The 12,948-nt window shown below is 48.5% G+C and overlaps 2 protein-coding genes across 4 annotated transcripts in view; both read right to left on the reverse strand.

Annotated features, from left to right (window-relative positions):
• Nucleotides 1–333: 333 nt before the first annotated feature.
• On the reverse strand, nucleotides 334–9,526 carry cct3 (chaperonin containing TCP1, subunit 3 (gamma)). Its single transcript, XM_070984533.1, has 14 exons — nucleotides 9,446–9,526; nucleotides 8,136–8,197; nucleotides 5,973–6,023; nucleotides 5,741–5,803; nucleotides 5,555–5,651; nucleotides 4,706–4,823; nucleotides 4,342–4,528; nucleotides 4,112–4,261; nucleotides 2,535–2,667; nucleotides 2,205–2,286; nucleotides 1,926–2,106; nucleotides 1,112–1,357; nucleotides 892–1,023; nucleotides 334–664 (listed from the first exon to the last, which is right to left on the reverse strand). The coding sequence occupies exons 1-14, from the start codon at nucleotides 9,471–9,473 to the stop codon at nucleotides 572–574; spliced, it is 1,623 nt and encodes a 540-aa protein (XP_070840634.1). The 5' UTR covers nucleotides 9,474–9,526; the 3' UTR covers nucleotides 334–571.
• Nucleotides 9,527–10,564: 1,038 nt separating this feature from the next.
• The window catches only part of LOC139345736 (protein disulfide-isomerase A3-like), an 11,183-nt gene continuing 8,799 nt past the window's right edge, over nucleotides 10,565–12,948 (reverse strand). The window contains exons 11-13 of one of the 3 annotated variants that reach the window (XM_070984537.1): nucleotides 12,893–12,948; nucleotides 12,752–12,809; nucleotides 10,565–12,551 (exon numbers count right to left, since the gene is read on the reverse strand). The exon at nucleotides 12,893–12,948 is cut by the window's right edge and continues 24 nt beyond it. In XM_070984537.1, coding sequence (XP_070840638.1) covers nucleotides 12,462–12,551; nucleotides 12,752–12,809; nucleotides 12,893–12,948 — 204 coding nt within the window. In that variant the 3' untranslated portion in view covers nucleotides 10,565–12,461. The remainder of the gene's footprint in view (nucleotides 12,552–12,751; nucleotides 12,810–12,892) is intronic. The other 2 variants (XM_070984538.1, XM_070984539.1) reach the window with 2 other exon arrangements.

The raw sequence follows: 12,948 nt of genomic DNA on the forward strand, positions 1-12,948 counted from the left end.
ACGCGAACCGCAGCAGGAAAAGAACTACGACCTGAAGATCCAATCACAATCAAAGCTGAGGTGATGTCATCCAATCAGCTGACTGGTCGTCATCATTCACCTCCTTTCAATCAGCATAATGTAAAACTCACAATTTCAGTCGATCAGTGAACATATTGATTATGCAAGTTTATAACTTCAGACTTCCTGAAGTTCACAAAGGCCCTGAACGCCACATGACAAACCAGGTCCAGCAGGTCCGCCCGTCTGGACCTGGACTCCGCTCAGACCAGCACCAACAGCTGGAAGGAGCCGAAGAGACTTCATGACGAGGAAACAACAAAAAGACGACACGGACAGACCAGAACTTTATTGATCTTTGAAGAAGGTCAGAGAACAAAAACACGTTTCCAACTTTGACTTTAAGTTTCAGTGAGTCGTCTCTCACACACACACACACACACACACACACACACACACACACACACACACACACACACACACACACACACACACACACACACACACACACACACACACACACACACACACACACACAGTGACTCTGATGCTAATCTGGATCGTTGTGGATCTACTCGGCCCCCTGTCCTCCCATCTGACCGTCTTTATCCTTCTTCTTGTGACCAGAGACGATGTCATCGATACGCAGCAACAAGATGGCCGTCTGAACGACACACACACACACACACACACACACACACACACACACACACACACACACACACACACACACACACACACACACAGAGGGAGGTTACAATGAGCAGTAACTGAACATGAAAAGCAGGTCTGTATCAATCAGTAACGACTTATCAATCAACAGTACGAGTTATGAGTTATTAATCAATAGCATCAGTGATTGGTTATCAGGATGGGCCTGTGCGTCCTGACCTCTACGGCGGTCTTGTAGGTCTGAGCTTTGACGGCGAGCGGCTCCCAGATGCCCAGAGCCTCCATGTCAGACAGACAGCCGGTCTCTCCGTCCACACCCCAGCACACACTGTTGTCCTGAGTGTGTTTGGCCTGAGCAGAGATGCCATCGTTACACCAATCGATACACTATCGATAACTACATTCAAACCTGCCGTGCGTTTCACATAAGGTTTTGTACCCTCAGTGACGTGAGCAGTCTGATGGTGGAAGCTCCGCAGTTCTGGATCAGGGTTCGGGGGATGACCTCTAGGGCCTGGGCCACAGCGCGGTATGGCCACTGTTCGATGCCGGTCAGAGCGCGGGAGCGCTCCATCAGGCGCTTTGACACCGCCATCTCCACGGCACCGCCGCCCAGCAGCAGCTGGGGGTCCAGCAGCACGTTACGACACACCTGCATGGCGTCCTGCAGGTTCCTCTCCACCTCCTGAAATCACAAACACTGTTTTAAAGACAGGACACTGAACGCCTCAGACATGAGCACCCAGGGCCCTGAACGCCCCTCAGACATGAGCACCCAGGGCCTTGGACGCCTCTTAGACATTAGCACAGAGCCCTGAATGCCTCACAGACATTAGCATGGAGGGCCCTGAACGCCTCTTGAACATAAGCACCCAGGGCCCTGAACGTCTCCCAGACATAAGCACCCAGGGCCCTGAACGTCTCACAGACATGTGCACCCAGGGCCCTGAACGCCTCTCAGACATTAGCACGGAGAGCCCTGAACGCCTCACAGACATGAGCACCCAGGGCCCTGAACGCCTCACAGACATGAGCACCCAGGGCCCTGAACGCCTCACAGACATGAGCACCCAGGGCCCTGAACGTCTCACAGACATGTGCACCCAGGGCCCTGAACGTCTCACAGACATGAGCACCCAGGGCCCTGAACGCCTCACAGACATGAGCACCCAGGGCCCTGAACGCCTCACAGACATGAGCACCCAGGGCCCTGAACGCCTCAGAGCCTGAGGTGGTTTAAGGGGACGTCTCACCGCGAGGATCTCTTTGCTGGCCCCTCTCAGCAGGATGGTGCAGGCTTTGGGGTCTTTGCATTCGGTGACAAAGGTGAAATACTCATCACCGATCTTCTTCACCTCGAATAGCCCCGCCCCCGTACCAACGTCTTCCTCACGCAGTTCGTCCGTCCGGCTGGCGATGCGAGCCCCGCAAGCCCTGAGAGAGACAGAGATTTTAAAGACACGTCGGCCTCATCCTGCGTCCGCTGAGCCGATTGGCTGCAGGTGAAGCTTGTGACGTCAGCAGCAGCTCACCTGGCGATGCGGTTGTTGTCAGTCTTCCTCACACGGCGGATGGCGGTGATGTTTGCCTTCATCAGGAAGTGCTGAGCCAGATCTGAGATAGGAAGGACAAAGGCTCAGAGATCAGACCTGGTCTGGTTTTACTGTCCTGTCTTTGGTGGTTCAGTAACGTCCACCTGAGGACTCAGGATGGTTTCCTGATCGTTTCTGATTGATCGTTTCAAGGTTACACAAATCTGACTGATGGCTGTCGTCACAGAAGAAACACAATGTGTCACTACAGTGTGTGTGTGTGTGTGTGTGTGTGTGTGTGTGTGTGTGTGTGTGTGTGTGGCAGCGTACCTGAGACACCCTTCTCAGTGAAGACCAGGTCTGGTTTGAGACGGATGATGTCCTCACAGATCTGTTGGATGTATTCTTCCTCCATCTGCAGGATCCTGGCGAAGTCTTCCTCCTTACTGATCTCAATGTCTGTCTGTACACACACACACACACACACACACACACACACACACACACGTTGATTTGTTTAACCTGGCAGTTAGTGTGTTCCTGTCAGTGTGTGCTGACGTGTGTCGATGTCTGTCAGTGCGTGTTGATGCGTGCTGACGCGTGTTGATGCGTGCTGATGCGTGTTGATGCGTGCTGACGCGTGTTGATGCGTGCTGATGCGTGTTGATGCGTGCTGATGCGTGTTGATGCGTGCTGACGCGTGTTGATGCGTGCTGATGCGTGTTGATGCGTGCTGACGCGTGTCAGTGTGTGTTGACCTGTGTTCATGTCTGTCAGTGCGTGTTGATACGTGCTGATGCGTGCTGACGCGTGCTGACGCATGCTGATGCGTGCTGATGCGTGTTGATGCGTGCTGACCTGTGTTGATGTCTGTCAGTGCGTGTTGATGCGTGCTGACGCGTGTTGATGCGTGCTGACGCGTGCTGATGCGTGCTGACGCGTGCTGACGCGTGTTGATGCGTGCTGATCTGTGTTGATGTCTGTCAGTGCGTGTTGATGCGTGCTGACGCGTGTTGATGCGTGCTGACGCGTGTTGATGTGTGCTGACGCGTACTGACCTGTGTTGATGTCTGTCAGTGCGTGTTGATGCGTGCTGACGCGTGTTGACGCGTGTTGATGCGTGCTGACCTGTGCTGACCTGTGTTGATGTCTGTCAGTGCGTGTTGATGCGTGCTGACGCGTGTTGATGCGTGCTGACGCGTGTTGATGCGTGCTGACGCGTGTTGATGCGTGCTGACCTGTGTTGATGTCTGTCAGTGCGTGTTGATGCGTGTTGATGCGTGCTGACGCGTGTTGATGCGTGCTGACGCGTGTTGATGCGTGCTGACCTGTGTTGATGTCTGTCAGTGCGTGTTGATGCGTGCTGACGCGTGTTGATGCGTGCTGACCTGTGATGATGTCTGTCAGTGCGTGTTGATGCGTGCTGACGCGTGTTGATGCGTGCTGACCTGTAATGATGTCTGTCAGTGCGTGTTGATGCGTGTTGACGCGTGTTGATGCGTGCTGACGCGTGTTGATGCGTGCTGACCTGTGTTGATGTCTGTCAGTGCGTGTTGATGCGTGCTGACGCGTGTTGATGCGTGCTGACGCGTGTTGATGCGTGCTGACCTGTGTTGATGTCTGTCAGTGCGTGTTGATGCGTGCTGACGCGTGTTGATGCATGCTGACCTGTGTTGATGTCTGTCAGTGCGTGTTGATGCGTGCTGACGCGTGTTGATGCGTGCTGACGCGTGTTGATGCGTGTTGATGTCTGTCAGTGCGTGTTGATGCGTGCTGACGCGTGTTGATGCGTGCTGACGCGTGTTGATGCGTGCTGACGCGTGCTGACGCGTGCTGACGCGTGTTGATGCGTGCTGACGCGTGTTGATGCGTGCTGACGCGTGCTGACGCGTGCTGACGCGTGTTACCTGGCTCTCTCCCTTCTTGTACTCCAGAGAGCAGTCCAACAGGACGATTCGAGGCTCTCGGATCATGCGTCTCATCTTGGGGTGCGTCACATCTTTGTTCACCATCACGCCTCTCAGCACACACGAGTCCTCGATGATCCCGCCCGGAACCTGAACACAAAGGGCAGGTGTTACAGGAAGCGTCGGGATCTCTCAGAGCGTCGGTGCTGGGGTCGGACGGGAAGTCGTACCTTCTCCACTTTGGCGTACTTCTTGATGTCGATCTCTTTGCGTCCGCCGTCCTCCAGCTCCACGATACGAACTGCGTCCAGAGCGATGCTGCAGGCCAGCTCAGACCAGCGGTTCAGAGCTTTGGTGTTGATGGCAGAGTGAACGATCTTCAGCATCATGGAGCGGTCGGACGTGTCCACGGGGGTGCTGAGGACGTCGTTAGTGGAACGCGTGTTAACTGTCAGTGTCCTCATGACAAACAACGTTCTGCATGAAATGATGTGCACGAGACAGCTTCCACGTAGCACGTTAGCAAAGCTAACACGAACACTGAGATATAGTTCTGCTTCCTGCTGCTCTTTCACAGTAAAAGCCTGCCTGTACCTGATCTCCTTCAGAGTCTCCAGCATGTCCTCCAGAGCCTGTCTGTAGGCGCTGATGATGACGGTCGGATGCATCTGCTGCTCCAGGAACTGTTCCGCTACAGACAGCATCTCTCCAGCTACACACACACACGCACACACACGCACACACGCACACAGAGTTTTGTCTAAATGTGTTTTGTGAGGTTACAGTGACCTCTGACCTTTGACCAAGGTGGACAAAAGAACTTCCTCTGTGGCCACAAGATCTCATCAGGAATGAATGAGACTGTGTCTCAATCAGAAGGTCAACATACTGTGCAAGGGAGGAGGATGAGGGACAGGATGAGGGACAGGGACTTCCTGATGTCCACAGCATCCTTTATTGGACTTTATTTCCACTCTATCTAAGCTAATTCCGATCCTGTTCTGAACCTTCACTTTAGAAACATACCAGCTGGAAAAAGAAGAATTACTGACCAACAGAAAAGAACCAATAAGAGTATCAATAGAGAATTCAATTGATCAGGAATGTCAATACAGGAATATCAATAAAATCTGGGGAGCAGGAAAGATAAAAAGTGAGAAACAGAAAGAAAATATTCACACGTCAACAAAGAACTACAGAGACTTCCGTCCTCAGTCCACTCAAGAGACAGTCAAAGACGCGTGTGACCGCTGCTTCAACACATCAGTCTATGTTTGAGCCACGTTTGAAGAAATTTGCTAAAGGTGTTCCTGCGATGTCGTGTTCATCAGAGGGACGGACAGAGGGACACTGCACCATTAAAAACCTAAACAGTGTAACTTTGATTGGCTGAACGGGGACAGACGAGACAGCGTCTCGTGGTGTAATAACACAGCAACTCACCGAGGATGATGACTGACGTGGTCCCATCTCCCACCTCTTCGTCCTGCGTGCGGCTGATCTCGATCATGGACTTGGCCGCAGGATGCTGGACTTGGATCTGTTGCCACGGAGACACAGTTTGTTGGTAATAATCTAATATGCATGTTTAATGTCGCCGCTCTGTGACCTGAAGTCACACCTGCTCACCTCTCTGAGGATGGCGTTTCCATCGTTGGTCATCACGATTCCCCCCATGGGGTCAAGCAACATCTACGCATGCGCGCACGCACGTGCACACACACACACACAGAAATTAAGAGAAAAACAATTAAAAGTTTACTAATCAATTAACAGTTTTAGTGACTTTTCAGCTCATTGTGACGTCGCAGACATGATGAGATCGTCGTCCAGTAAAGACGTCTGTCCAACCGTGTCTCACCTTCATCATGGCCCGCGGGCCGAGACAGGTCCTGATCACATCTGCAATGGTCTGAAAAAAACACACACACACACACACACACACACACACACACACACACACACACACACACACACACACACACACACACACACACACACACACACACACACACACACACACACACACACACACACACACACACACACACACACACACACACAGGTCTGTTACACAGCAGCAGTCACATCAGGTTCCCGTGGACAGGGGCTAATCTGGATTGTGGATTACAGCTGCGTCTCCTGCTGCGGCCCTGCCTGACCTCCACTGTCACTGTGACTGCATGTCTGTCTCTCTGTCTGGAGGCAGATGGCCACCCACCCTGATCCTGGTTCAGCCTGAGGTTTCTGCCTGTTAAAAGGAAGTTTTTCCTCGCCGCTGTCGCTCAGTGCGTGCTCATGAGGGGACTGTTGGCTCTCTGTAGATAAAGAGCTCGGCCTGAACCAGCTCGATATGGAACTAGAGTTGGGCGGTATCCAAACTCTGATACCGGCAAACTTTCCCCACGTTTTCCCGGGGTATACGGTATAACCACGACTAATTAAAAATCACTTTGCAGGGCAGCGTGACATGCGTGCAGTTCAGTGCTCACGCTAAGAAGCACCAGTCCTAGCTTGTAGCATATCAGACTGGCGGGGAGAAACTCAGCTAAAAGCCTCCACCAAACACTGCCACTCAAACGAAACATGATTCATACCCCACGAAATCAAACGCGCATGTAACGAAAACACAAAAATAAAAGTCACATCACCACTTCACGCAAACCTCAAAAGCTCGGTATCATATGAAAGCAGAGTCTGATGATGACGAAGATGTCTGCCTCCTCACTGTGCGACGGAAACTGGGCGAGCTAGCAGCCAAAGAGCAGCAGAAACACCTTTGCTGAGTCGTACAGTACGTCTTACCTTTGCTGTTTTGAGGTCAGAAGTTACATTCAGCCTGAAAACACGCTGCTAATGTCTCCTCCTATGACTCTGCGTTAGTTTGACATCAATCACGAAGGTCCTGCCTGTTTCCATAAAGAGGAGGGGGTTTCTAGAGTGGGGGGAGCGCTCTTCATGCAGTAACCTATCTCTGGGTTACTTCCTGCTGGATCCTCATTGGTGCTTCTATGGTGAATGTGGGCGGGTCGCTGAGCTGTTGACCGGCGTAACCACAGTTAGTTTCAGCGCTGCGTCTCACAGAGGACTCTGCTGAGCAGCCCCAAGTCTGATTTCACTCTTTTATTTGCATTTCGTCCTTTTATGAGAGCAAAGAACAGCAAGCAGAAAAAGGCTGAAAGTGTTTTCAACAGAGGAGTTTCTCCGTGTGTTTGGACGAGATGACGGTCCTCCGCCCAGATGAGCGCCTGCACATACCTGTGTTAAAACATGTGTACGACTGCTCGGGTTCATTTTTGTAGCGTCACCTTTTTCTCGAGTAAAAATTCAACCAGATACATTGAACGGAGTGGACTTCATTTTTGTTATGACGATGCTGCACTTCTGTTTGGCCCCTATAGACCGATATGTACAGCATGGTTTTAATGACGCTAATGAAACTGATACCGTTGCTATTTTTAGATACCGCGGGATACCTTATTACCGGATTACCGCCCAACCCTATTTGGAACGTGTCCTGAGACAACTTCTGTTGTGATTTGGCCTTATACAAATAAAACTGAATTGAACTGAATTTAGCAGGAGGTGTTCCTCTGCTGCAGCGCGACGCTGTCTGTCGACAGATTGATCGCATCGATCCAAAACCCTTCGACCGTCTGGTTACACAGAACAGCACAATCACACCGCCGTCCACCGACTCCACAAAACACCACATGTATTCAACCAAAGACAAATGAACGGAGGGACAAAGGACAGAAACTGTTTTTTAAGGCAGCATGCGTCTTCCATTGATGACCAGTTCAAACCAAAGAGCCACCGACTGATGGTGAATTTCTTTTAAATATTGACTCAAAGGATCCTAAAAAATGTGCCTGAAAGTCTGAAAGTATAAACCGTTCACGTAGCAGCAATGCTCCTTCTGCTTTACCACTTCCTTAATCATCTTTGTTCGTTGTCTTGTGACCCTGGTGAGGGCCGACCCTCAGGCTGGGAACCACAGACGTATGGTAGAGTAGAAACTGACCTTTGCAGCGTTGATGTTTCCAGTCTGCACTTTCCGCCCCGACTCTCTCTTTATGTTCTGGTCTGCAGAGAAAACACAGACAGGAAGTTAACAGACACTATTTGTACTACTGATGAAACAACTCTATTCATGATGACACAGACATTCAGGGATAATTCAGTTTACACTGACTAAATCATGATGTTTCTGACGTTTCTTCAGACCAAAGATGCTAAAATACTAATCTGGAAGTGAGATTATTCATTCATGATGAAACGCCACAGAAGGTAAAGCAGCACATCAGATTCATGAATAATCCTTAAAAGAGATCCTCTGTATCTGTGTGATCTGTACCGTCTGACAGATCACTAACAGATCCCGGCTGTGATCCCACAAACCATCAACACAAAACCTTATATCTCTCTCTCTCTCTCACACACACACACACACACACACACACACACACACACACACACACACACACACATTAAAGAAGGGAATATGAATCCATTTCTTCATCGATTCACTCTTCAGTTAAAGTTCACATAAAAACCCTCAAAAACACTCTTTTCTGCAGCAGTAAAATACACATTTTTGGGACATTTAGAGCCCCTTTGGGTAATTCGTTATTACTTATATCACTCAAAACGACAATGGACGCAGCATTTAAACGTAGTAAAAGACGACGTTTGATGTGTTTCACCACGAGAACCAATGACAGACCTCAATATCGTTAATTCATCAATACAAAGTGAAAACGATCTGAGGGTGTGGCTGCCACAACAAACGATCACATCATGCAAACTATCCGCTAACACTGTTAGCATTAGCACCGTCAGCCGACATTAGCTGCTCTACGCATCCAGCGCCGCTGAGCCTCTTCACCAAAAACACCGTGTGACATTAAAGCTACACTGCTAAAGGTTTGCCATTAAATCTCCACAAGGGTGGCTGAAATACGCGTTAGCCTGTCAGTCAGCTAACTGAATTATGCTTTAAAGCTGAGTAACGAGGGGAAAGCAGCTTAGCCTAGCACGATGCTCTCCGTTGCCTCTGAACACATAGGAAGCGAGCTAACGATGCTAACGCCGTTGGGATTAGCTGGTAGCGTGCAAACGCCGATGCTAACAGTTAGCCTGGTTAGCATACAGACTGTCGGTGGGAGGAAGCACATGCTCCGTCGCTGGTTACTAACCGGTCTCCGCTTTGTGTCGCACATGGGCCGCTGTGACGATAAACGGCGACAAAGCGGAGACAGTAACGGCAGCAAGCAGCCACCACGTTACAGTAAAAGCTTTAAAGTTGAAGTTGACATATTTTCAGGTACTTACTGAGCACTAAAACCTGCTGGCCGAACATTTTGACAGCGCGTGCCGAACTGCTGCGACCTGGAAGCTTCTGGGAGGATCGAGAGGAAGGAGGGCTCAACTGCAGGGCCGGGAAAATAGCCACAAGTCTGACCAATCAGCTGAGAGGTTCAAAATGACGGACAGAGGCTTCAACCAATTAAGTCAATGAGATGAAAAAGCGTTAAAGCGAGCAGTGGAAATGGAGACGGAACCTTTTATGGAGAAAACCAACATCTTCTTCATTGAGATTTACATTTCTCATATTTGTATCAACCGTAGTTTTATGATTGATTTGCTGGATTTGAAGCAGTAGACCTTTTCAAATACTGTTCTTCCATGGACACGTCAGCATTCATGAGTTTTCAATGCCGATACATCAATACAGCAAACTGTATTAAATTTTTATTTTGTCTGTTTCTTTTCACCACATCTGTTTTATCTGTTACCTGTTTTATGTGTTACATGTTCATTTACTGCTATTATTTGACTTTTATTGACATTAAAATTAGCTTTCTGTTTTAATGTCGAACTAAAAATGGTTTATTGTTAAAAACATTTTACTGGCAGTAATGAAAAAGTTCTTGACACGATATTGCTCTAGCTAATGCTAAGATAGCTGCTTTCATAATGCTAAGCTAAAGCTGTAATATCCATTAGAAAATACTATCTATTCAGCCATCAGTGCTTAATAGTTTAAAAAGTTAACATTTTGACAAAAACAGTTGAAGCTGAAGTTGGATGGAAGTGATGGAAGTCAGTTGACCTTTGACCTGAGCTGCTCTGACCTTTGTGGGTGCAGCCAATCACTGCTGACCTCTGCTTGAACTGAACCAAACTGAGGAAAACCTGCAGTTCCCCAAACTGCCACATGAGATCGGCCCCCACAGACCTCCATGTGAAAATGGCCCACCTTCGGTCTGTGCTGGTGATGTGAGGCTGAACACGACTGCACGTGTTCTTATTACACTCGATTAAATGTTGTGGAGGTTTGCTGTTTCCACAGTTTGAGTTTTTGTCGTCGCGTGACCCAAATATCTTTCATACTGTCAGACCCAGCTGATTTTAGCATGAAGTGGTCGTATGTGAAGTGAAATCAGCACAGAGACGCATCAGTCACTTTTATTAAACACCGCAGAGCTGATCAATAACGTCTGATCTTCAGGACACTGTCCAGCGTCTTCTGACAGTCAAAAGGCTCACAACAGATTTTTGCATCAGTTTGTCACCAAATGTACAAAGAGTCTCAGCTGAAGCCAGAAATACAAGTAAAAAGGAAGAGACGATGAAATCAATAAAAAAACAGGAGGGAAAATTCTGCTTCAACCTGATAAACGTCCGGTTCACGTAGAAAAAAGATGAGAGCAAAAAGTGAAGCAACATTTCATGAGACATCACGTCCAAAACGTGAGGAATCCCAGAAACACTCGCTCACTTCTGTCTTTGTCTCCAGTCTCACTAATCTGAAGACCGAACACACTGAAGGACTCGGCAAGAAAAGAATCAAAGGTGAAGGCGACAGAGACATGCGGACAACACCAACCTGGAATTCATGAAACTGACGGTTTGAAGCCACACGAGGACATTTATTTCTTTTTATGTCATTCACCATCATCATCATCATCATCACTGTCATCGTCATCATCATCATCATCAATGTCATCGTCATCATCATCATCATCAATGTCATCGTCATCATCATCATCATCACTGTCATCGTCATCATCATCATCACTGTCATCATCATCATCATCATCATCATCACTGTCATCGTCATCATCATCATCACTGTCATCATCATCATCATCACTGTCATCGTCATCATCATCATCATCACTGTCATCGTCATCATCATCATCACTGTCATCATCATCATCACTGTCATCGTCATCATCATCATCACTGTCATCGTCATCATCATCATCACTGTCATCATCATCATCATCATCACTGTCATCGTCATCATCATCATCATCATCAATGTCATCGTCATCATCATCATCACTGTCGTCATCATCATCATCATCACTGTCATCATCATCATCATCATCACTGTCATCGTCATCATCATCATCACTGTCATCATCATCATCATCATCACCACTGTCATCGTCGTCATCATCATCATCACTGTCGTCATCATCATCATCATCGTCATCATCATCATCATCACTGTCATCGTCATCATCATCATCACTGTCGTCATCATCATCATCATCACTGTCATCATCATCATCATCATCACTGTCATCGTCATCATCATCATCACTGTCGTCGTCATCATCATCATCACTGTCATCGTCATCATCATCATCACTGTCATCATCATCACCATCACTGTCATCGTCATCATCATCATCACTGTCATCGTCATCATCATCATCACCACCGTCATCGTCATCACCATCACCGTCATCATCATCATCATCATCGTCATCATCATCATCGTCATCGTCATCGTCATCATCATCATCATCATCATCATCATCATCACCATCATCGTCATCCTCATCGTCATCACCATCATCACCGTCATCAGAGCGAGCTAATTACACTGCTACTCTGGGCTAATGGCTAAAAAAAGCTAACAATGATCAGTGCAAAATAACAACAGTGACACCAAGTGGTGAGACGTGAGCTGACAAACTGAACGAGTGACTGGACGATGGAACGTTCCAGAAACACGTTTTAGGACGGTAACGTTTCGACGAACACGGAGCGAAGCTCGCAGCCAACCAACATGTGTACTGTCACAGAGTACTCTGTGTACCGTCACAGAGTACTCTGTGTACCGTCAGAGGAGTAGTTTCCTCCTCCTCCTCCTCCTCTTCGTCTCCTCCTCCTCTTTGTCTCCTCCTCCTCCTCTTCGTCCTCCTCGTCCTCGTCTGATGGAGGCAGAGCTGGTGTCCTCCACAGTGGGATCAGGACTCTGTCTCCTCTCTCTACAAGTCTGTTGTCATGGAGACCAGCTGGTCAGTCCTGATTGGTGGATGAGAACACGTCAGAGTTCATCCTTCGACCCGCTGACTGACAGACGGTGACTCGCCTCACGTTTCAGAAACTTCAGGAAGTCTTTGAGCTCTCGCCCCCCCTGAAAGCACACAGAAGAGAAATCACGTGACCACGTGACGTCACGTGACCACGACACGTGTCAACGTTTTTACCATGAAAGAAACATGTGATGTCATCTATGAGGTCAGTGCAGCTGTCTTGTTGTTACTGATTATTGATTATTATTGTTATTATTGATCATCATGATTGCTGACAGACACGACGACTTGCTGCTGTTACCTCGTATCTGACCGGCTCGTCCTTTCGACCCGCCGGAGCAAAATAAATGGTTGGATACCTGCGGACAGACAGGAAGTCAACACCTGGTTCCTCAGCAACACGAGAGCTGCTTTAAAGTCTGCACACGAAAACCCGTCTCACCCATGGACGTCGAAACCCAGAGGGACGTCGTTATCAGCAGCGTTCATCTTAGCAAT

Source organism: Chaetodon trifascialis, chromosome 17 (genome assembly GCF_039877785.1).
Source record: "Chaetodon trifascialis isolate fChaTrf1 chromosome 17, fChaTrf1.hap1, whole genome shotgun sequence".
Taxonomy (NCBI): domain Eukaryota; kingdom Metazoa; phylum Chordata; class Actinopteri; order Chaetodontiformes; family Chaetodontidae; genus Chaetodon; species Chaetodon trifascialis.

Coding starts and splice junctions, on each gene's coding strand:
- cct3 (XM_070984533.1), bottom strand. CDS start 9,473: ATGTTCGGCCAGCAGGTTTTAGTGCTCA. Junction 5,652..5,740: donor GAAACGCCATCCTCAGAGAG/GTGAGCAGGTGT, acceptor CCGTGGCAACAG/ATCCAAGTCCAGCATCCTGC. Junction 1,024..1,111: donor GACTGCTCACGTCACTGAGG/GTACAAAACCTT, acceptor ATCTCTGCTCAG/GCCAAACACACTCAGGACAA.